This window comes from Balaenoptera ricei, chromosome 1 (genome assembly GCF_028023285.1).
Source record: "Balaenoptera ricei isolate mBalRic1 chromosome 1, mBalRic1.hap2, whole genome shotgun sequence".
Taxonomy (NCBI): Eukaryota; Metazoa; Chordata; class Mammalia; order Artiodactyla; family Balaenopteridae; genus Balaenoptera; species Balaenoptera ricei.
This window is the reverse complement of record NC_082639.1, coordinates 115,817,541-115,843,551: the sequence shown is the minus strand read 5'-3', so window position 1 is coordinate 115,843,551 and position 26,011 is coordinate 115,817,541. Positions and strand designations below refer to the sequence as shown.

General features: G+C 36.1%; 1 protein-coding gene and 1 pseudogene across 1 annotated transcript; both read left to right on the top strand.

The window, feature by feature from the left end:
• Window positions 1–2,129: 2,129 nt before the first annotated feature.
• Window positions 2,130–11,457, top strand: LOC132366160 (olfactory receptor 6K3-like). The gene is given in 3 exon segments (XM_059923715.1): window positions 2,130–2,954; window positions 2,956–3,088; window positions 11,264–11,457. Coding segments are annotated over 3 exon segments (1,134 nt in total). The 5' UTR covers window positions 2,130–2,147.
• Window positions 11,458–16,814: 5,357 nt separating this feature from the next.
• Window positions 16,815–17,728, top strand: LOC132366115 (olfactory receptor 6K2-like; annotated as a pseudogene).
• Window positions 17,729–26,011: the final 8,283 nt, after the last annotated feature.

Here is a 26,011-nt window from a genome sequence, read left to right as displayed (position 1 = left end):
CCCCTGTGGAACTCATTTCCTTTTTAGTATTTTTCTTAAGATGGCTGTAACAACCCTTCCAGAGAAGATGAAGGAACATTTAAGAATGCAGAGGGCTTCCCTGGTGGCGCAGTGGTTGAGAATCTGCCTGCCAATGCAAGGGACACGGGTTTGATCCCTGGTCTGGGAAGATCCTACGTGCTGCGGAGCAGCTGAGCCCGTGAGCCACAATTACTGAGCCTGCGCGTCTGGAGCCTGTGCTCCGCAACGAGAGAGGCCGCGACAGTGAGAGGCCCGCGCACCGCGATGAAGAGTGGCCCCCGCTTGCCACAACTAGAGAAAGCCCTCGCACGAGACCCAACACAGCCATAAATAAATAAATAAATACTTTAAAAAAAGAAAAAAAAAAAAAAAAAAGAATGCAGAGACCCAGGGAAAAGGATGACCCCTACTGTATCTGGCAGAGGTGAGTTGAGGGTCACTGAGGTCTGGAAAGGAAGTATTCATTTCCTATGTTGAGGATGAGACACACTCTAAAGATTCAAATAATGAAGATTTGGACAGGCTTGAATTTTGGCATTGGACTAGGGTTTATGAGAAATCGCCATCTTTGGAGTTCTGGGCTCTGCATATTTATAATCAGAAATAACATCTAGTTATTCAGAGTTTACAGCTGTCTAAGATATAAGTGCTTATAAGTTTCCTTCCTACCAGTATTCTGGATTTTTCTACCTTTAATTATGTTTGTAAGTCTGATCCAAACATATTCATTAAAAAATAGCTACTTTCAAGTGCTTAATACATGCCAGGGGTTGTGAAAGACAAAATGTTGATACTGCTGTAATAGAAGCTCACAGTCTAGTGAAGTTAAACAAATAAGTTACAATAAGACATAATAAGGATTATGGTAGAATCCTTCTGTAGGACACACAGATGAGAATAAACCCAGGTGTGTGTGTGTGTGTGTGTGTGTGTGTTTGTGTGTGTGTGTGAATGTAGGGAAGGAGATGAGACCACAGCAAGATTTGTAGAGCTTCTGATAGGAGGCAATGGTTGAGCTGAAATTTGAGGAAAGCCTAGGAAGTATTCAAGTGAAGAAAAGGGAGTAAGAGAGGCTTCTAAGAAGAGGGTTAACATTCACATAAGCAATGACCCAGGAGAAATCATGGTGAACTCTGAAAATTTCCATAGTGCAGCATGAGAGAGTGGCAGATGGGGAATATTGGATATACAGGTCTAAAGTTCAGGAAACATATCTGTGCTGGAGATCTGAAAGAACGGAAAACTACAGAGAGTATGTGTTCATCAACAACAAGGAAGGACATGGTTTTAGGGACCACAGCAGGAAGTTGGAGCACAGAGCCATTTATAGAATGGGTCAAGAAGATGAGTTTATAACACATAAAATAAGAAACAGTGTTACAACAAAACACCCGAGAGGAAGCTTCCATTCAGGAAGAAGGCAAACCTGGAGACGGTGGTTTCATGAGAGCCAAGGAAGATAATCTTCAAGTAGTAGCAATCAGTAGTTTCTGATGCCAAAGTGTAGTTGTAATGTAATGACTGAAACTTTTTCACTGTTTTGCAGTTACCATGTCACTGATACATAGGACAGAATGGCTTCTGTATAGTAGTAGAGAAAGCAGTCACACAGCAAGTGATTGAGGAGTGAACAAGATCTAAATGACAATTAATAAATTGTTAATGACAATTAACAGTTAATAAATTGTTAATATTATTCTTTTAGAAAGCTGTTCAAGGTAGGAAATGATAACTAACAAATATGGATCAATATTAATATGATGGACTTTGATACATTAATTCCTTTAATACTCATAATTCTGCACTAATATTTTTCAACTACAGAAGACTCTGAGGCTCAGAGAGATTATGTAACTTGCCTATTTACCCAACTAATAAGTGGCAGAATGAAAATTCAGGCTCAGAATGTTTGATTTGAACCCATGCTACTAATCATCATGCTATATTGTCTCTCAAACAAAAAGATGAGAGATATAGACAGGTTATCAGTTATTTTGAATCTGGGAAATGTCAAAACACAAAAATACCAGGTAACAAAATACCATTTACATTTATGCTGCACTGATTTTCTTCTCTGTTAGTTGGGTGTACCCTCTTCTTCATTCACAGGTAGCTCTTCTGGGGATATGGAGAGTGGAAATCTTTCAGCAGTGACTGAGTTTATCTTCACTGGGGTCCCCAAACTCCAGGATGGTGGCCTCCTATACTTTTTTCCTTTACTTTTCATCTACACATTTATTGTAATCAAGAACCTAATGATCTTCTTTGCTATAAGGCTGGATGCCCATCTTCACAATCCCATGTATAACTTCGTAAGTATCTTTTCATTTCTTGAGATCTGATACACCACAGCCACCATTCCTAAGACGCTCTCTAATCTGATCAGCAATAAAAACACCATCTCTTTCATTGGCTGTCTCTTGCAGATGTACTTCTTCCATTCACTCGGAAACACTGAAGGAGGCTTGCTGACTGTCATGGCCATTGACAGGTATGTTGCCATCTGAAACACACTCCACTACCTGACCATCAGGACTCCCTGACTATGTGCTCAGCTTTCTGCAGGATCTTGTATCTTTGGTTTCCTCATCCTTCTACCTGAGATTATGTGGATTTCTATCCTACCTTTCTGTGGTCCCTACCAAATCCATCAGATCTTCTGTGATTTCACTCCTTTATTAAATTTAGCCTGCACGGATGCCTTTGTGATCTTGGTGCAAGATGTGATTCATGCTCTCGCTATTCTAATAACAGGTCTGATTATTTATCTTTCTTACATTCGAATTATCATTGTTATCCAGGGCATCCCTTCAGCTGAAGGTCATAAAAAGGCCTTTTTCACCTGTGCTGTGCACATTGCTGTCTTCCTGCTGTTTTTTGGCAGTGTGGCCCTCATGTATCTTAGATTCACTGCTACTTATATACCCATTCTGGGACACCACCATTGCTCTAACATTCTCTGTGCTTGCTCCCTTTTTCAACCCCATTATATATAGCCTGAGAAATAAGGACATGAAAGATGCTATTAAGAAGCTCCTCTGCTCCCCAAAGGTGTTTAATATATCTGGTATGTAATTTAGGCTGCAGTCCTCTATACAAAGGGAACTTCTTCACAAAATATTGAGCCCAAATAGACTAGGGTTTCAAAGAATTATACAATTAGTCCAACTTTCTTCCCCATAAGCTGGTGAATAGACTGGTAAAGAAAGTCCTCCAGAGCAGCCTCAGAAGCAGCGGATTAAAGCTCCACAAACAACTTGATGTGCCTGCATCTGTTGAATACCTGAATAGACAACGAATCATCCCAAATTCAAAAGGTGGACTTTAGGAGAAGGATATATTAATTTCCCCTTTTCCTTTTTTTGTGAGTGTATATGTGTATGCTTCTGGGTGAGATTTTGTCTGTATAGCTTTGCTTTCACCATCAGTCCTAGGGTTAGGTCCGTCCATTTTTTTTTTTTTTTTTTTTTTTACTTAAAAAAATTTTTTTTTCCTAATATATGTTTTCTTAATAATTTTTTCCGTATTTTCTATTTTTAGAAATTAAAAAAAATTTTAATAAGTTTTTTCATATTTTTTATTTTAAAAAATTAAAAATTTTTTTCTTAATAAATTTTTTTCTTAAAAATTTTTTTTTCTTATTTTTTACTATAAAAAATTAATAAATCTATTTTTAAAAATTAAAAAAAAATTTTTCTGAATACATTTACTCTTAATAATTTTTTTTCTTATTTTTTATTATAATAGCTTTATTTTATTTTATTTTATCCTCTTTTTATCTTTCTATTTTTTTCTCCCTTATATTCTGAGCTGTGTGGATGAAAGGCTCTTGGTGCTTCAGCCAGGCATCAGGGCTGTGCCTCTGAGGTGGGAGAGCCAACTTCAGGACACTGGTTCACAAGAGACCTACCAGCTCCACGTAATACCAAACGGCAAAAATCTCTCAGAGATCTCCATCTCAACATCAAGACCCAGCTTCACTCAACGACCAGCAAGCTACAGGGCTGGACACCCTATGCCAAACAACTAGCAAGACAGGAACACAGCCCCATCCATTAGCAGGGAGGCTGCCTAAAATCATAAGGCCACAGACACCCCAAAACACACCACCAGATGTGGACGTGCCCACCAGAAAGACAAGATTCAACCTCATCCACCAGAACACAGGCAATAGTCCCCTCCACCAGGAAGCCTACACAACCCACTGAACCAACCTTACCCACTGGGGACAGATACCAAAAACAACGGGAACTACGAACCTGCAGCCTGTGAAAAGGAGACGCCAAACACAGTAAGATAAGCAAAATGAGATGACAGAAAAACACACAGCAGATGAAGGAGCAGGGTCAAAACACACCAGACCTAACAAATGAAGAGGAAATAGGCAGTCTACCTGAAAAAGAATTCAGAATAATGATAGTAAGGATGATCCAAAATCTTGGAAATAGAATAGACAAAATGCAAGAAACATTTAACAAGGACGTAGAAGAACTAAAGAGGAACCAGACAACGAAGAAAAACACAATAAATGAAATTAAAAATACTCTAGATGGGATCAATAGCAGAATAACTGAGGCAGAAGAAAGGATAAGTGACCTGGAAGATAAAATGGTGGAAATAACTACTGCAGAGCAGGATAAAGAAAAAAGAATGAAAAGAACTGAGGACAGTCTCAGAGACATCTGGGACAACATTAAACGCACCAACATTCGAATTATAGGGGTCCCAGAAGAAGAAGAGAAAAAGAAAGGGACTGAGAAAATATTTGAAGAGATTTTAGTTGAAAACTTCCCTAATATGGGAAAGGAAATAGTTAATCAAGTCCAGGAAGCACAGAGAGTCCCATACAGGATAAACCCAAGGAGAAACACGCCAAGACACATATTAATCAAACTGTCAAAAATTAAATATAAAGAAAACATATTAAAAGCAGCAAGGGAAAAACAACAAATAACACACAAGGGAATCCCCATAAGGTTAACATCTGATCTTTCAGCAGAAACTCTGCAAGCCAGAAGGGAGTGGCAGGATATACTTAAAGTGATGAAGGAGAAAAACCTACAACCAAGATTACTCTACCCAGCAAGGATCTCATTCAGATGTGATGGAGAAATTAAAACCTTTACAGACAAGCAAAAGCTGAGAGAGTTCAGCACCACCAAACCAGCTTTACAACAAATGCTAAAGGAACTTCTCTAGGCAAGAAACACAAGAGAAGGAAAACACCTACAATAACAAACCCAAAACATTTAAGAAAATGGGAATAGGAACATACATATCGATAATTACCTTGAATGTAAATGGATTAAATGCTCCCACCAAAAGACACAGACTGGCTGAATGGATACAAAAACAAGACCCATATATATGCTGTCTGCAAGAGACCCACTTCAGACCTAGAGACACATACAGACTGAAAGTGAGGGGATGGAAAAAGATATTCCATGCAAATGGAAATCAAAAGAAAGCTGGAGTAGCAATTCTCATATCCGACAAAATAGACTTTAAAATAAAGAATATTATAAGAGACAAAGAAGGACACTATATAATGATCAAGGGATCGATCCAAGAGGAAGGTATAACAATTGTAAATATTTATGCACCCAACATAGGATCACCTCAATACATAAGGCAAATACTAACAGCCATAAAAGGGGAAATTGACAGCAACACAATCATAGTAGGGGACTTTAACACCCCACTTTCACCAATGGACAGATCATCCAAAATGAAAATAAAGAAGGAAACACAAGCTTTAAATGATACATTAAACAAGATGGACTTAATTGATATTTATAGTACATTCCATCCAAAAACAACAGAATACACATTTTTCTCAAGTGCGCATGGAACATTCTCCAGGATAGATCATATCTTGGGTCACAAATCAAGCCTTGGTAAATTTAAGAAAATTGAAATCGTATCAAGTATCTTTTCTGACCACAACGCTATGAGACTAGATATCAATTACAGGAAAAGATGTGTAAAAAATACAAACACATGGAGGCTACACAATACACTACTTAATAACGAAGTGATCACTGAAGAAATCAAAGGGGAAATCAAAAAATACCTAGAAACAAATGACAATGGAGATATGACGACCCAAATCCTATGGGATGCAGCAAAAGCAGTGCTAAGAGGGAAGTTTATAGCAATACAAGCCTACCTCAAGAAACAGGAAACATCTCGAATAAACAACCTAACCTTGCACCTAAAGCAATTAGAGAAAGAAGAACAAAAAAAACCCCAAAGCTAGCAGAAGGAAAGAAATCATAAAGATCAGGTCAGAAATAAATGAAAAAGAAATGAAGGAAACAATAGCAAAAATCAATAAAACTAAAAGCTGGTTCTTTGAGAAGATAAACAAAATTGATAAACCATTAGCCAGACTCATCAAGAGAAAAAGGGAGAAGACTCAAATCAATAGAATTAGAAATGAAAAAAGAGAAGTAACCACTGACACTGCAGAAATACAAAAGATCATGAGAGATTACTACAAGCAACTCTACGCCAATAAAATGGACAACCTGGAAGAAATGGACAGATTCTTAGAAATGCACAAACTGCCGAGACTGAACCAGGAAGAAATAGAAAATATGAACAGACCAATCACAAGCACTGAAATTGAAACTGTGATTAAAGACCTTCCAACAAACAAAAGCCCAGGACCAGATGGCTTCACAGGTGAATTCTATCAAACATTTAGAGAAGAGCTAACACCTATCCTTCTCAAACTCTTCCAAAATATTGCAGAGGGAGGAACACTCCCAAACTCATTCTACGAGGCCACCATCACCCTGATACCAAAACCAGACAAAGATGTCACAAAGAAAGAAAACTACAGGCCAATATCACTGATGAACATAGATGCAAAAATCCTCAACAAAATACTAGCAAACAGAATCCAACAGCACATTAAAAGGATCATACACCATGATCAAGTGGGGTTTATCCCAGGAATGCAAGGATTCTTCAATATACGCAAATCAATCAACATGATACACCATATTAACAAATTGAAGGAGAAAAACCATATGATCATCTCAATAGATGCAGAGAAAGCTTTCGACAAAATTCAACACCCATTTATGATAAAAGCCCTGCAGAAAGTAGGCATAGAGGGAACTTTCCTCAACATAATAAAGGCCATATATGACAAACCCACAGCCAACATTGTCCTCAATGGTGAAAAACTGAAACCATTTCCACTAAGATCAGGAACAAGACAAGGTTGCCCACTCTCACCACTATTATTCAACATAGTTTTGGAAGTGTTAGCCACAGCAATCAGAGAAGACAAAGAAATAAAAGGAATCCAAATCGGAAAAGAAGAAGTAAAGCTGTCACTCTTTGCAGATGACATGATACTATACATAGAGAATCCTAAAGATGCTACCAGAAAACTACTAGAGCTAATCAATGAATTTGGTAAAGTAGCAGGATACAAAATTAATGCACAGAAATCTCTTGCATTTCTATACACTAATGACGAAAAATCTGAAAGTGAAATTAAGAAAACACTCCCGTTTACCATTGCAACAAAAAGAATAAAATATCTAGGAATAAACCTACCTAAGGAGACAAAAGACCTGTATGCAGAAAATTATAAGACACTGATGAAAGAAATTAAAGATGATAGAAATAGATGGAAAGATATACCATGTTCCTGGATTGGAAGAATCAACATTGTGAAAATGACTCTACTACCCAAAGCAATCTACAGATTCAATGCAATCCCTATCAAACTACCACTGGCATTTTTCACAGAACTAGAACAAAAAATTTCACAATTTGTATGGAAACACAAAAGACCCCGAATAGCCAAAGCAATCTTGAGAACGAAAAATGGAGCTGGGGGAATCAGGCTCCCTGACTTCAGACTATATTACAAAGCTACAGTAATCAAGACAGTTTGGTACTGGCACAAAAACAGAAATATTGATCAATGGAACAGGATAGAAAGCCCAGAGATAAACCCATGCACATATGGTCACCTTATCTTTGATAAAGGAGGCAAGCATATACAGTGGAGAAAAGACAGCCTCTTCAATAAGTGGTGCTGGGAAAACTGGACAGGTACATGTAAAAGCATGAAATTAGAACACTCCCTGACACCATACACAAAAATAAACTCAAAATGGATTAAAGACCTAAGTGTAAGACCAGACACTATCAAACTCTTAGAGGAAAACATAGGCAGAACACTCTATGACATACATCACAGCAAGATTCTTTTTGACCCAGCTCCCAGAGAAATGGAAATAAGAACACAAATAAACAAATGGGACCTAATGAAACTTAAAAGCTTTTGCACAGCAAAGGAAACCATAAACAAGACCAAAAGACAACCATCAGAATGGGAGAAAATATTTGCAAATGAAGCAACTGACAAAGGATTAATCTCCAAGATTTACAAGCAGCTCATGCAGCTCAATAACAAAAAAACGAACAACCCAATCCAAAAATGGGCAGAAGACCTAAATAGACATTTCTCCAAAGAAGATATACAGATGGCCTACAGACACATGAAAGAATGCTCAACATCATTAATCATTAGAGAAATGCAAATCAAAACTACAATGAGATATCATCTCACACCGGTCAGAATGGCCATCATCAAAAAATCTAGAAACAATAAATGCTGGAGAGGCTGTGGAGGAAAGGGAACTCTCTTGCACTGTTGGTGGGAATGTAAATTGATACAGCCACTATGGAGAACAGTATGGAGGTTCCTTAAAAAACTACAAATAGAACTACCATACGACCCAGCAATCCCACTACTGGGCATATACCCTGAGAAAACCATAGTTCAAAAAGAGTCATGTACCAAAATGTTCATTGCAGCTCTATTTACAATAGCCAGGACATGGAAGCAACCTAAATGTCCATCGACAGATGAATGGATAAAGAAGATGTGGCACATATATACAATGGAATATTACTCAGCCATAAAAAGAAATGAAATGGAGGTATTTGTAATGAGGTGGATGGAGTTAGAGTCTGTCATACAGAGTGAAGTAAGTCAGAAAGAGAAAAACAAATACAGTATGCTAACACATATATACGGAATCTAAGGGAAAAAAAAGCCATGAAGAACCTAGTGGCAAGACGGGAATAAAGACACAGACCTACTAGAGAATGGACTTGAGGATATGGGGAGGGGGAGGGGTGAGATGTGACAGGGTGAGAGAGTGTCATGGACATATATACACTACCAAATGTAAAATAGATAGCTAGTGGGAAGCAGCCGCTTAGCACAGGGAGATCAGCTCGGTGCTTTGTGACCACCTAGAGGGGTGGGATGGGGAGGGTGGGAGGGAGGGAGATGCAAGAGGGAAGAGATATGGGAACATATTGTATATGTATAACTGATTAACTTTGTTATAAAGCAGAAGCTAACACACCATTGTAAAGCAATTATACTTCAATAAAGATGTTTAAAAAAAAAAAAAAAAGAAAGTCCTCCAAGGCCTTACAGAGATGACAACAATAACAATTCTATTTCTGACTTTCTAGGGTCAGTGTAATTTTTTTTCTGTATCTATAGTCTTGTTTATTTGATTTTAATTTACTCTGTTACTTCAAAATGATTAATTGTATAAATGTTAATATAATATTAATAGGTATTACCTTTACTACTCAATGCCTTTCTTTGGTATTTAACCTGTCTTTACAATACTCTTAGTTTCCTTATGAAGCCCATGTAGTTCAGTGACAGTACATGATAACTCTCTGTGTTACTAAGGTGATTTCTCTAAGCCCTTTCAATAAGTTACTGGACATTAAGAAGAAGCAAGAATTCCTGGCACCCAGGCCATTGACTTTATCCCCCTATCTTTGTTTCTTTTTCAGTCAGCTTTGCTGACATTTAAAATACATGTACTGGCTGGCTTACTTCACTTAGTATGATAATCTCTATCTCCATCCATGTGGCTGCAAATGACATTATTTCATGCTTTTTAATGGCTGAGTAACATTCCATTGTATAAATATACCACATCTTATTTATCCATTCATCTTTAGATGGATATTTAGGTTGCTTCCATGTCTTGGCTATGGTAAATAGAAAAGAATATATATATGTATGTATATATATATATGTATACACACATACACACACACATATATATATGTGTGTGTATATATATATATACATATATATGTGTATATATATATCTGAATCACTTTGTTGTACACCTGAAACTAACACACACTGTAAATCAACTATACTTCAATTAAAAAAAGAAAAAAATACAGGTACTGATGTGATCTGCATGTGATACTATCATGACTGGGACATCATGGACTGCATTTGGTATTGTGTTAACTACTATAATAAAGCAGTTAGGAAGGTCAGATTCCTACCCATGGAAACTTATTATCTTATTTAGAATCAATGCAAGAGAGCGTTAAAACATAATAAATGCATATATTTCCATCTAAAGTCAATCAAATTTATTAATGATTTAATCCACCTCTCTAAAACATTGTTTATTTTTCCTTCCATGTTGTGTTAAAATATGTAATTTGTATAATATTTTTAAGATAATATATATGTGATATGATAATAAATATGTTAAAACAAAATTATGTACTAAAATGTATTCATGTTTCCACAATATATTCAAAACCCTCAGTTTAATTATGGTAAAGTATTTCACTGATTGGACATACAAATTATTTCTCCATTTTGTTTCTCTATTGTTTGTTTCTCTATATTGTTTTTTGACTATCACCATTCTTATAAATAGGGCAATTATCATTTTCTTGCATAAAGCCCTTTCCATTTTCAAAAACTTCTGTTTCAAGGTAAATTTCAAGAAATTGACATTAAAAGCAAATGTGCAAATATGTTTATAGCTCTTGGTAAAAATATTGCTTTTGTAAATGGTTGCGCAAATAATGTATCAATGTAACACTTTTGATACAACTTCAATAGTATGGAAACTGATGTATAGGTTAAATGAAAGTCTAGTTATTCTGTGGAGCATATCAATTCTATCACTGGCAAGCTGAAATTGCAGTACAACTATAATAAGAAACTGGTAATTTGGGTCTTTGGTCCCAATTCTTCACATCCCTGCAACAGATTTATAAACTCATAACTTTACAACGAATGGATTCATGGTGGGTAACATATACTTTCCTGTCACACAGATTTGGATTGGGCTTTTCCTTTAATTGACTATTGAGATACCAATGAATGTTACAGGTATTGAATATGTTCCTTTGTAGTTAGGTTTGCTTCAGATAGCTGCTTCCCTTTCATCACTGGACCCATATGAAGCCCTGTCTCAGAGTCACTGGTTCAGAGAACGAGAGACATGTGGAGGTGACCTGAACCCAACCTGCCTGAAGCCTGGTGCCTGGAGCCCGGAACGCAAAGCCCAGAGCCTGAAGTTGAGCATAGCTCATCCTATTGCAGCTGATTAACAGACTTATGTGTGTGAGGATAAATGATTATTGTTTTAAAAACCATGTGTGAAACACTTAATAAATTACTGTACTCTGCTGTGTGTGGGCTTTGTCTGACATTGTACCATCCTGAGATTGCAGAAATTTAATAACTAATGCTTCTTATCTGAATCTTAAGATATTCTTTCGGGTTGTAGGTATTTTAGAACTGTATTGTTAATAATCTTTTAAAATAATTCTATTATTTCCAGAAAGATTACCTGCATCAGATGTGTAGTTATTTAACCATGCTGCCTGTTCTTTTGTATGTTAAAAAACTTTTACACATTAAAGGGATTTGAGATCATTTAGAAATAGAGCAGGGGTGGAGTAGTGGAAAGTAAAGAGATGCAAAAGAGTCATCCTTTGGACATTACATTCTCCTTCCTACATTTTTTCTTCATTGTGTGGGTGGCTTAGAGTCACGTTGCACTTGATTTGTGTTTGAAAATAAAGTTATGGAATTAAAAAATCTTTCAAGGTAAAATGAATGCTAAAAAACTCTTCAAACCATGTGGGAAAAAGAAATATGCACAACAGATTGAATTTTAACAAGTAGAAAAGACAATTCTACATTTTTATCCTTGTTGCTTGTCATATGTACATAAGCAAAATGTTTTGGGTTAGTCCAAATGTGGCACAAAATTCTTATTAATTCTATGTGATATTCTTTAACTAGTAACTGTTGTATTAGGAAAATTTGTGAGAGTGTTTTTGTCTGAACTCATAATACCACTCATTACTGCATATTTATTTAGCTTATTTTGAGGAAGAAAAGTCATTACATTTAAAGAAATGAAGGAAATGGATTACATTTTATTAATCTTTTTTATTCTCAGAAATTTTAGTGAATAAATGAATGAAAATGGAAACAATCTTAATAGGAGTAACATACAAAACTATTGATTTGCTTTAACCTTTGGGGTACTGTCCTGCCTGTCATTTCTCTTCCCTGACCTTTATGCACAAAAAAAGAGGCAAAACAGGGAAAAATCTACATGATTAGCTAAAACACTGGCTACAAATTTCAATATGGGGCTAATAGGTGGAGCATATGGAAGGCCAATTATTTTTCCAAAATTTGGCTGAATGTCTTAGAAATAAGTAAGTAGATGTAAGCCCAGATCACTCTTTTTATTGTTCCACAAATCTCCTCCCCTCTACTGCATTAACATTCTTCAGATCTGACTCTTGGAATTTCAGCTTTTGATTTAGTTAAAAGCTAATCCAATCAGAAGTGCCATAGAAAAGGAAGTTAAAAAACAAACAAACAAACATTTATTTCAATGACTCAAGTTCCTGGATTTTCTCATTTTTCCTGGATTGGAGTTGCCTCAGATTGGGGTTCTCCTAATTACAGGCCTGAACTTTTTTCCTAATTGGAACCATTACGTGAATGATTGTTTTCTTACTTATCTTAACTCACTTGTGTAGAATTCCCAAGAGTCCATCTTCCCTTTCTAGTTAGGCTTAGGAAAAGATATACTTGTACACACAAAGGTGTGGGGGAGAGGGAAAGAGCTCTACAGGAAAGTCAGATCTTTTTAATCACTGACTGATGAAAGAAATATAGTTTAGATGGATAGCTCAGGGTAGAAACATAGCAGCAGAGAAAAAGATGCTTGTCTCTTGTCTCAGTAGCTTTACATGGTTGACCACATCAGGGTAGAGAAAGATAGAGTCTTCACCCATGTTTATTCCAACTTTGGAACCCAACAGCAACAAGGTCAGTAAATTAACTAATTTTGGGGAATGGTAGGTATCCAGAGAAAGAAAAATACTCACACATGACAATAGACAGCCCTAGTATGAATGTAGATACTGTGAGTAACTGTTGGGAAGGCTGGGCAAGGGGGAATCAGGAAAGATTGTTATAAGGCAAGTTAGTACAAAGAAAAATGATTTCAGTTACTAAATTTCCCAAGAAATGGGTGGGATACAAAGGGGGTCAAAGCTCATGGGATGGCTTTAAAACAACAAATGAGCATTGTGATTGATTTCTGAAATGTTTCAGGAATCAGTGTTTCAGGAATCAAGTGAGATTTCCAGTTCACTGTTAGGTATTAACGTCACTGACAATTGTACTAGACTTAATTTTACTGAGTTTTGGATAAAGATAAAGTGTTCACTGGGGAAAGTCTAATAGTTTTTCTTTTTGGTTTCGATTTTCCTTACCTTTTCTTTGGCTAGGCCACATCTCTTCAATAGAATAGGAAATTAGACCTGGGTCTGCACAGGGGCACTTTCTTGAACTAGTAGACCAGTTTAGTTCATAGGACCATAGTCACAAGATGTGGTGACTACTACCGGGGACATCAAGACTTATGGGAAAGATCAGATATGCATATGAAAAATCAATCTTTAAAAGGGAAAATTATTTTGAGGAAAAGATATATAGATATATAAATATTACAGGAAATAGAGTGATTAGAGACATGTGAGATTAGCTTGTTAAAACTAGAAAAAACACATGTAGAATTTGGTTAGTTTAAAAAGGAGGCAGATTGGGAGACTGGGATTGACATATATACACTAATATGTATAAAATGCATAACTAATAAGAACCTGCTGTATAAAAAAAATAAATAAAATTCAAAAATTCAAAAAAAATTAAATAAAATAAAAAGGAGGCAGAGCTTGGGAAGAACAAGAGGATATTTCAGGCAGGAAAGATTTCTTTCAGGAATATTCAGAGACCAGAAAATGAAAGTGACATGTTTGGATTAATAACAGGTTTACTAAACTGGACTGGTAATGAATAATTTTTACAGCAACAGTAGATAAGATGGCTTTGTTTTCTGCTGAAATAACAAAAAATCGTTTCAGTGCAATATTAAAGAAAGATGATGTAGTTGGGAGTTTGATGGGACTTAATCACATAATCAATGAAGAAATATATCTATAGCTAATATAAATAATAGACCATTAATAAAGTGCCCTTTCCTAATGCACACACAACACAAAGTTATTAATCAACGACAGACAAAAAGGGAGCTTATTTTTTTCCTATCTCAGTGATTAGAAAAGTGTTATCCTAGAGGATTTGAGATTGTTTCCTTTTTAAAGAAGGGACAATTTAGAGGAAGAAAATGATGAGAATGTAAAACTTAAGTATAGGTGTGGAAGGGGAGTCACATGAGTAAACTGATGCTCTAGCAAGATAGATCTTGAGGGAATGGAGGCTTGTATGAGAAAAGTAAGACCGGAAGCAGAAACATTTGGAAACCCATTACAATAGTGTAGACATTATGACTAGACATTGAATTAGGGGTAAGACAATGGAAATAAAAGATATTGGTAATACAGCAAAAAAACAGTTAAGCAGACTTTGATGATTAATTAGGTTTGAGACATGATGGGACAATAGATGCAAAAATGTGTAAAGTTGGTATCTAGAAGAACAAAAATAAGAAAATCAGCAAGGGAAATTGGTTGAGTGTTGGGGTTAACAAAGTATCAGACTGAATGGCTTGAACAAGAATTTATTTTCTCACAGTTCTGGAAGGTAGAAGTCTGAGATCAAGGTTTTGACAGAGTTGATTTCTTCCAAGGCCTTTCTCCTTGGCTTGTAAATGGCTGCCTTTCCTTGAATTTTCCTATAAGCCTCCTTCTGAAATTGTGTCCAAATTTCCTCTTCTTATGACACTGGTCATATCAGATTAGGGCCCAACCTAATAACCTCATTTTAATTTAATAATCTCTTTACAGACCCTATCTCTGAATACAGTCACATTTTGAGGTATCGGGGTTAGAATTTCAACATATGAATTTTGGGGAAAAGACCCAATTCACTCCATAACAGGTGGAGGTGGCAACTTTGGGTCAAGGTGAGGCATCTAAGTGGGAGAGTCCTAAAGAAAATGTGGGGCTCAGGACTGAGATACAAAACAAGTAACTCTGGAGTCACATTAATTAATGAGAGTTGAAAACCTAAGGAGCTGATCAATAATCTTGAGTAAATGAGTTCTCTCTGAAGAAGGGAATATGGAATGAGAAACAAAGAACAAAGATAGAATTTTGTGTTATTTCCATAAACTTGGGAGGTGGAAGACAGAATAGCCAATGAGGTAAACCTGTATAATGTAGTGTGGAATAGGCAAAAGAAGGAAAGACTTCCAAGGATTGGGTGATTGACCTTCAAAGGTTAGTGGCAACAAAGACAGAGGGAGGCCATTGAATTTTCAATCAGAAAGTCATTGGTATAACTTAAGAAAAGAGATATGGAAAGTTGAAAGATAGTTGATTCAAAGGGATTCAGGAGGGAATGAAGACAGTAAATACATATTAACATGATAGAAAATAATGGTGTTGATACAAAGGAGAGAAATAGTCTGAATAGAGATAGGACTGTCCTCTCAAGATAAGATTTGTGCATATTTGATAGCAGAAGAGAGGAAATCATTAAAGAAAGTAAAACAAATGGTTCTGAACAGGAGATAAAGGAATAGGACAATATATTAAAATGTGTTCTATTTAAACTGTATTCTACAGAACACTACAGCTCTCTCTCTCCACCCATCCACCCCATATAATTATACTAGAAGAGCTTTGCATTTATTTCTTGACATAGTCAGTTTCCATCAATTATTTCATTTGACTAAAGACTTCTGATACAAAATACATTTGAGATCAATTTTCCTAGGAGATGGAGAAGGAAAAGAGAGATGAAAGAAAGGATGTGTTATTTAGAGGCAGAAAAGGGAGGAAGATGGTGGAATTTATTAATGATGTCTGTCTTCATCATTAAAATATTCAATTAAATCATATGCCAAGAATCAGATGAGGAACTGAGAGTTTAGAAGGAAGAATTTTGAAACAGTTATGGGGAGATTGTTAGAAAATCAAGAAGACTTGAATATGGGCAAAAACATCACCTTGCTATTCTTTCACTACCTCATCTAGTTCTTTCTTTGTCTAAATGCAGTGGTTTTAAAATATGGTCCTCTGATCAGCAGGATTAGCATTGCCTGGAAATCTGTTAGAAATGAAAATTCTTTGACCCTACCCCAGACCTACTGAATTAGAAACTCTCAGGATGGGGACCCGTAATCTCAGTTTTAACAAGCCCTCCAAGTGATCCTGATGCATGCTGAATTTTGAGAATCATTGGTCTAATATACTGGCTGTGTTTTCTGACTGTATTTTTTTTTCCATACTCCAATTTTAGTTGTAAGTATCTATGGAATATGGAATATTCCTTCTTCTTCTACAGCCCAAATACATGGATTTATTCAGATGCTGGTATTTGATGAGTGTACTCACTCTATGACCAATAGTAAGCATCTCCTAGAAGGCTTGAGTGCAGTAGGAATTGAAATCTCATTTCTCACCTGGAGATGGAGAGCCCCAATCAAACCACAGCTCAGTTTATCTTCTCTGCTTTCCCTTATTCCTGGGGAGATCCTGTCATCTGTTTTGTTCCACTGCTCTTCATTTATGTTTTCATTGTTGTTGGAAACCTAGTCATCATCACAATGGTCCAGCTGAATACTCACCTCCACACTCCCATGTACTTTATTAATGCCCTTTCTTTTCTGGAGATCTGGTAAACCACAGCTACCATACCAAAGGTTCTGTCTTGCCTGCTTAGTGAGAAGAGTATTTCCTTAAGTGGTTGTCTCCTGCAGATGTATTTCTTTCATTCCACAGGCATGAGTGAGGTTTTGTCTCCTGACAGCTATGGCTTTTGACTGTTACCTGGTCATCTGCAGCCCTCTTCATTATCCCACTATCATAACCCCTAAGCTACGTGCCCTGCTGACTTTAAGCTGCTGTATTTGTGGCTTTATCATGCCCCTCACTGAGATTGCCTGGATCTCCACACTGCTATTTTGTGGCTCTAATCACCTTGAGCATATCTTTTGTGACTTCCTCCCAGTGCCAAGCCTGGCCTGCCCAGACACACAAGACATCATCATGATTCAGGCAGTGGATGTTGTCCATGCAGTGGAGATCATTACAGGTGTGATGCTCATTTTCATGTCCTATGTTGGTATTGTGGCTGTAATTCTACGTATTCGTTCAGCGGAGGGTCATTGCAAGGCATTTTCCACATCCATCTCCCACCTCACTGTCTTTCTGGTTTTCTTTGGCAGTGTGGCTCTCATGTACCTACACTTCTCTGCCACCTACTCCTTATTCTGAGATACAGCCATTGCTCTGGATTTTGTAGTTTTGTCTCCCTTTTTTTAACCCCATTATCTATCTGAGGAATAAAGAGATAAAGGAAGCTATAAAAAAAAACACATAAGTCAAGCTAACATCATTTTTCAAAAGACCAGGGACCTCAAGTAAGATCTAGCAGTTGGGAGTCTATATAATTGTTGGAGCCTTTTTATCCTCAACTCTCTGCAATACGTCTTTCCCATCAGCCTTTTGCTAAAACGGGTCTCCCAAAAGTCACCAATAAACAAAATTCACTAATAACTGAACTCAATAGTTTCTTTCAAACTTTATTCAATTTGACATATTTTGGATCTGACTTTTTTGATTAAGTTTTCCACCACTCAGTTTATTCAAGGTAAATTTAATTTGTGGAAGTAATCTGGTTAAAAATTTACTAATTTTAACAGAGTCGAGAATTCTGTTTGTAAGATATGGTAATTGAAAAACCATCTTCATAAGACTAAGTTCTCTCCATGGTATTCCCAATGGATATACCTGAAGGATAACCCTAATTTCTAATTGAGTATTCATGTATTGATAAATAACAGTCTAGATGTTTTTCAGCAGGTTCTATTATGAATCCCTTGTATGATTTATATCTTGGCAGTACTACACAATATTAATTCCATGTCTGTGTCAATAACAGGCAGTAAGCCCTGCGTCTACCTCTAATGAGCCTGTGTGTCAAGTTAGTGGAGGCTGTTTTGCTGAACCCCAAATCAACTTCATTAATATCAATGACCACTAGAAATGAGGAGAATGGATAGGTCTCTTTAAAACTGACAGAGAGAGAAACCCCGTAAAAGGGTTGGTTGCAGTTCTGTGGTAGTTAAGGACTATGGCAAAGAATCTCAGGCCAAGAAGGTCACTGAAGAATATTTTAAGTGCAATAAATGAACAAACAAAAACCTTGGCTCTAAAAAAAAGTAAAGTAATATAACTAATCTATTCATTAGCTAATCAATATTTTTTCATGATAAACTGAAAAATGTAATCCTTGGTTTCACTGTAATCAAATGTTTTGTACTTATTAATTGAGCAATAATATCAATAAATATCTACTAAGTAAATAAACCAATATCACCATGCTGCATTCTGATTGTCCCAGACAACTGATCAACCATATTGGACAACAGTGCTTCCCTTTCAACCTCTTCTCCCTTGGATTTCAGGGTGCTGGACTCTATTTTTTTAAATCTTATTTTGTTTGAGGGCTCTTTCTCTTGTGGATTCTTCTCTTTATGCTTCATAAAAGGTGCTTTTCTCCAAGGCTCACACCTCATGGGGATGCAATAATAAAGCTGATTACTATGCAAATATTAGTAGATTTTCACTCTTCCCTAGCCCACCTAGGAATCCTATGGTAGTCAGCCTCACTTCCCCACTAGTGTGCCATAGCTATGCCCTCATCCTCACCCTTGTCTTATGATGCAAAGACAGAAGTAAAGGGAAATGTCTTATAAGAAGAGGATAATGCTATCTGATAAAGAATTCAGATAGAGAAGAGAGAAAATGTGAGAACAATCATAGGTTGTGGGTGGAGAGGTCTTGGTAAAGGAAAGTCTTCAGAAAGTATACTTAGTGTAAGAAAATAAGGGAAGAGGGAAAAAGGGGTACGAGAAGTGTTGCTGGGTTTAAATAGTGTATGTATTTTTAATGTTCTACATAAAACATGAGGAATGAAATTACTGATTGATTAATTATTTTAACTGTACTTTTCTAAGTACAATATTGTTACAGAATTGATATACATAAATCTCCAGCATATGAAAGGGTTACACAGTTTTCTTATCTGTTTTGTCTGTTTTAAGATTTTGTAGTATATAATCAATTTCTCAATAAAAGTCCAATTAACAATCAAGTTAAGAAGAATAAAGGGAACTTTATTTGAGCCAAACTGAGCATTATAACCAGGGAGACAGGCTCTCAGAAAGCTCTGAGAACTGTTCCTCCTGTTAGAGGTCAAAGGCACAGTCAGATACATTTTTGAGACAAAATATCATGCATCAAAATGGCATATTGATATTTTACATAAAGTTCAACAAGGATACATAGTCCAGGCAAGCAGTTACAAAGCAAGCATCAAGTCATCATGACTCCCTACAGAGTTGGGAAAGGACAATATTTTTTTTAAAGAAGTTACATTGCTAGGGTCAGAAGAAAGGAAAAAAACCGATCTTTACGGTCCAGCAGACACTCCCATCTTTGAGAAGTTCTTTTTGATGTGTAATGCAGATGCACACTGCACATTATGGAGAGAGAGAGGAGGTCCAAATGGACAAACAGAGAGAATTTTATGTTTAAAAGTTCTTGTACTGCCTTAAAATATAAAATGTATTTATCACTTTCCTAGTCCCTCAAAATTTATCATTGTCCCTAAAAATGCATATAGCTGAAACTACCTTTTTACATCCATACTTTCTCACCTTCTATTCTGCTCTCCCAACTGAGACTACTTTATTTCTTAAAACTTAGATCTTATTGCTTTACTACGCTGCTTATAAAGGTTCTAAGATTAAATACGCCCTCACTCCAAATTGTGAATGTAATTTTCCTAGCTAACCTGTGTGTATCTGTGCATGCGTGTGTGTGTTCATGTGTGTTGAATAAAGAAGATTCCAAACTGAGAGAAAAACAAAAGGAAAAGAAACAGCATATGGCAGTGTCTGATGGTCAAAAGTAAGGACACCATTCAGAGGGGAGATCACGGCGCTAATCTACTGGTGGAACTTCTTACAGTGATTTTTTTTGAATTCACGTTGCTGAGGGTTGAGCAGTGAGTTCTCTCACATTGCTTCCCACCTCACCAACCTGCTTATTATATTTTATGATATTTTGGGGAGATTATATTAAATACATAAATAAATGAATGAAAGAGTATATAATCACTTACTGAAAATCCTTCATAACTAATGACACGTAATCTGAAGATGGTTATTTATGTTCACTGTTAACTACTTTCCATCACTTTTTTAAATATCAGAAATCTTATCTGCATGAACATATTGAACAATTAATTATTGAGCAAATTTTACATGTCAAGCAGTGTGGTAAGTTCTGGACAAAGATACAACCTCTACCTAAAAGAGTTTCCACTAAAGAATTGGAGAGGCCCATAGAAGTACAATATAAAAAGTAATAACAACAAAATTCATAAAATCATGGCAGAATTAGTAACTGTGCTGGAAAACCAAGAAAAATTGCAAAGAGAAATTGTATTTGTTCTGAGACATGAAGAATATTTATTATATACTTACCTTTATTTTTTAATCTTTATTTATATACCTTTAGAACTCTACTTGCATTTAATTTAGGAAAAGTTTTTGGTACAAACCAACATGGGCTTGAGGACTTGAGGCTAGTTTTAATAAGAACTATGGCCTATAAACCAAGTTTTCACTGGATTAACTCACTTAATCCTCATACAAACTCATGCAGTTGATATTATCACATCCATTGTGCAGATCAAAAAACAAAAAAACAAGAAAACAATTGAAGCAAACAGACTTTTTAAGTTCACATAGTTAGCTAATGATAGAGCAAGTAACAAAAATGAGTCCAGACTTCAAACTGCCATGCTTTTCTCACCAAAGCAATACTTAATAGTATTGTCTCAGCATTACTGACTGTGCTGTTCTTAAACTCTCCTAATAAGCATATTTTAACTTATTCATCCCTTTAAAAAATGAGAATAAATAATTATTTTGATTATAACTAACATTTATTTTCTCTATGTGCCAAGCACATAGTGTTTCACATCTCTTACTTTATTTAATACTTACAATATAAGTCATCTCATCATTTCTAACTTGCAGTTGAAAATACTGAGACAAAGAGCAGGTAAGTAATTTACCCATAAAAGTAGCCAAATAAGGACAGGAATCCCAACACTCTGACTCCAGAGACAATGGGCAGTAACTGCTCTGAAGTTTCATTGTACTTTATCTGTGCCACTCTTATGACACTGCTTGCTTTCTACCTTGAATTATCATTAATACATCCTACTTGAAGCACTGTGTCATTGGTTCATATGTGCATTGCTCCCTGTGCCTAGCACTGGGCTCTACATAATAATGGCCTCAATAAATGACTATTGAATTGCTTCATGACTTCTGATTTTCTGTACTGTCACATCTATGGAGAGTGCAAAAAGGAGGAGATGCTATGAGTTACCGTTCCATTGCTGACATTATTTTGCTCTTGTTAACTTTCCTGCAGTTTGAATAATAGATTTTCAGAGGTTTGTCTATTGAAACAAAGCATCTAGATTCCTAGAAAAAGAGTGTTTGTTACTCTTTTAAATTCATTTACCTTAAGGCAAGTAGGTATGAACAATATAAAACTTAATGGCAGGCTGAAGGTTTTAAAATGTTGATCATTATATAGCTAGGAAACAATTTCTTAGATATTTTACTTATAAGTTCAGAATTTCTCCTCCCATCACTATTCTAACCTATTCATTTGCACATATTCATAGCCTGACGCAATTAACACTTTCACCACTTTTCCTCTGTAATATGAGTATGGTTACCTAATTACATCTTTTCCATCAGCCATAGGGACTTTGACCTATCTCTGTCTTAGGTATTTCAAGAAACTTGCTCTGTATGTAACAGCAACCTGAAAGGAATAGAAATGGTATATATCATATAATTCTAAAGAGGGAATTACATGCCAACTCTGTACCACTTGCTGTTCTAGGCATTACATATAAAACTATTTTAAAAAGAGAAAAAAATCCTTGTACTCACGGAGTCTACATATGAAAGGATGGTGGACAATAATCTAAGTAAAATGTAATTATATTTTAAATGGTAGTAAGAGATGGTAGGGAGAAAAAACAATAAGATACGGTTAGCGAATAAGGAGTTTTGGGGCTAGAATGTGATTAATTTTAAGTAAGGTAATCAGGAACGGCATCTCTCAGCAAGTATTATTTGAATTATGGCCAAAAGAAGTACAAGAAAATAAGTTCTAGGCATGTGAATATTTCAAGGAAGAATGTTCTAGGTAGAGGGCATGGAAGTGCAAAGACTATAATGTAAGGACATTCCAGGTGGCATATGGATAGAGCGATTGGGGTGGATGTGGAGACATAGATGATGAAGTCAGAAAAAGTTTTGTTGGGCCAGATTACATAAGAACTAAAAGACCATTGTAAAGGCTTTTGCTTTTCATTTGGAGTAAAGTAGGACCCATTGGAGGGTTTTCGGCAGAGAAGCAAAATTATTTCATTTACCTTTTAATAGGATTTATCTTAGTTTGGCGCTGAGGATAGACTGAAAGAGGGCAACAGCAAAAGCAGACACTTTTGGAGGTTATGCAAAATCCAGGCAAGGGTTGATGGCTTGGGCCAGGGTTGCAGTATGAATGTTTTAAGAAGTAGTTGGTTCTAAAGGAGGCAAGAACATACAATGGAGAAAAGACAGCCTCTTCAATAAGTGGTGCTGGGAAAAATGGACAGCTATATGTAAAAGAATGAAATTAGAACACTCCCTAACACCATACACAAAAATAAACTCAAACTGGATTAAAGACCTAAATGTAAGACCAAACACTATAAAACTCTTAGAGGAAAACATAGGCAGAACACTCTATGACATAAATCACAGCAAGATCATTTTTGACCCACCTCCTGAAGAAATGGAAATAAAAATAAAAATAAACAAATGGGACCTAATGAAACCTAAAAATCTTTTGCACAGCAAAGGAAACCATAAACAAGGCATAAAGACAACCCTCAGAATGGGAGAAAATATTTGCAAATGAAGCAACTGACAAAGGATAAATCTCCAAAATATACAAGCAGCTCATGCAGCTCAAAGTCAAAAAAACAAACAACTCAATCCAAAAATGGGCAGAAGACCTAAGTAGACATTTCTCCAAAGAAGATATACAGATTGCCAACAAACACATGAAAGGATGCTCAACATCACCAATCATTAGAGAAATGCAAATCAAAACCACAATGTGATATCACCTCATACTGGTCAGAAAGGCCATCATCAAAAAATCTACAAACAATAAATGTGGAGAGGGTTTGGAGAAAAGGGAACCTGCTTGCACTGTTGGTGGGAATGTAAATTGATACAGCCACTATGGAGAACAGTATGGAGGTTCCTTAAAAAACTAAAAATAGAACTACCATATGACCCAGCAATCCCACTACTGGGCATATACCCTGAGAAAACCATAATTCAAAAAGAGTCATGTACCACAATGTTCATTGCACCTCTATTTACAATAGCCAGGATGTGGAAGCAACTTAAGTGTCCATCGACAGATGAATGGATAAAGAAGATGTGGCACATATATACAATGGAATACTACTCAGACATAAAAAGAAACAAAACTGAGTTATTTGTAGTGAGGTGGATAGACCTAGAGTTTGTCACACATAGTGAAGTAAAAGAGAAGTGAGAGAGTAGCATTGACATATATACACTACCAAATCTAAAATGGATAGCTAGTGAGAAGCAGCTGCATCGCACAGGGAGATCAGCTCAGTACTGTGTGACTACCTAGAGTGATGGGATAGGGAGAGTGGGAGGGAGGCTCAAAAGGGAGGGGATATGGGGATATATGTATATGTATAGCTGATTCACTTTGTTATACAGCAGAAACTAACACTACATTGTAAAGCAATTATACTCCAATAAAGGTGTTAAAAAAATAAAGTATATGGGAGGAAGTGCATAGGTTATATGCAAAAAAAATAAACACACCTACACACACACACACACACACACACTATTTTAAATAAAAAGGATGAATCCTGTGGCCTGCCATTTCCAAATATTAAGTCGTACACCTATGAGTAGTAGGTTTAAAAGAGAGAAGATGGTAAATGAAATCAATATATTTTTATGAGTTTTGTTTTTAAACCCAGGATTAAACCCGACAGTAGAATATGCTACATATAAAGCCTTCTTACCTGGTGGAGTTCCATAATACACTGCGGTGTCCTTTTCTCTGTACTAGCAAGAGAGCAATTCAGCAATTTGGCTTCCTTTTGACAATTAGAATGAGAAGTCCATTTGGTCATTACATCTGAATCCTAAGAATCAGATTCCTTCAAATATCACCAGGCATCATGGGGCCCTTGGCATTGCCTTGGCTCCTAAAACGTGTGTCCCTAAATTCATGACTCACAAACTACTGTAATATCTCAAGACTATAGGGGACTCTTTCCAACAGTACCAGGAGTGCTGTTGTGACATTCCCAGGACTTTCAGTGGCCAAGGTGACTTCTCTCTGGTTCTGTTTGAAATAATTTCTGCCCAAAACATCCAGTGATCTCAAATCATATCACAATAAACTTTTAGGATATCTGGTATGCAAAGTGAAGAGACCCCTGAAGCAGTTATATTAGGTCTATTCTTGAGGAGAGGGATATAGTTTATATTGTTTCTTTCTTTAAAATGTTATCTGTTGTCCAATGAGTAAGTACTAAAACTCTATATAATAAAGAAGTTGTAATTAAAAAAAAAAGTAGTTGGTTCTAGAAATATTGTGAAGGTATCACTAATTGATTTGCTTACTGATTGAATATGGGGTGTGAGAGAGGAGACAAGCTTGACTCCAAAGAATTTGGTCTAAAGAACTGGAAGAATGAAGGTTCCATTAAGTGGGATAAGGCATTTGTTTCATTTATATATTTATTCCCTATCTTCTTCCAAAAAGTATTGGAGATCAAGTAGTCAAACACTCTTTCCAACTCCAATTACATATATCATTTTCTTTCTCCATGTTATTTGTTTGCTCCACATAGGACATGCCCACTGAGAAGAACTGAATTTATTGCGCTCATCTACAGGAAAAAGGGAGATGACAAACTTTTTCTCACTTTTCAAAATTCAGGTCAAAGTTGTCATAGTTGTGAATTCAACTTGCTCAGCCATATGCTATTTACCTCTCCACTTTCAATAAAATTCATTTCCATTCATATATTTTTTATTATGTAAGTTTCAGGTGGAAAGCATTATAATTCAACATCTGTATATGCTACAAAGAGATCACCACCACAAGTCTAGTTACCATCCATCACCATTTTACCCTCTCCCCAACTAACCCAATTAACGGTTAGCCTTCCCCTCTGCTAACCACTAATCTGTTTTCTGTATCTGTTTTTTTTGCTTTATTGTGTTTGTTTTTTTAAGATTCCATATATGAGTGAAATCATATATTATTTGTCTTTCTCCATCTGACTCATTTCATTTAGCATAACACTTTCAAGTTTCCTTCATGTTGCTGCAAATGGCAGGATTTCGTTTTGTTTTTAAATTAATTAATTAATTAATTTATTTTTGGCTGTGTTGGGTCTTCATTTCTGTGTGAGGGCTTTCTCTAGTTGCGGCAAGCAGGGGAC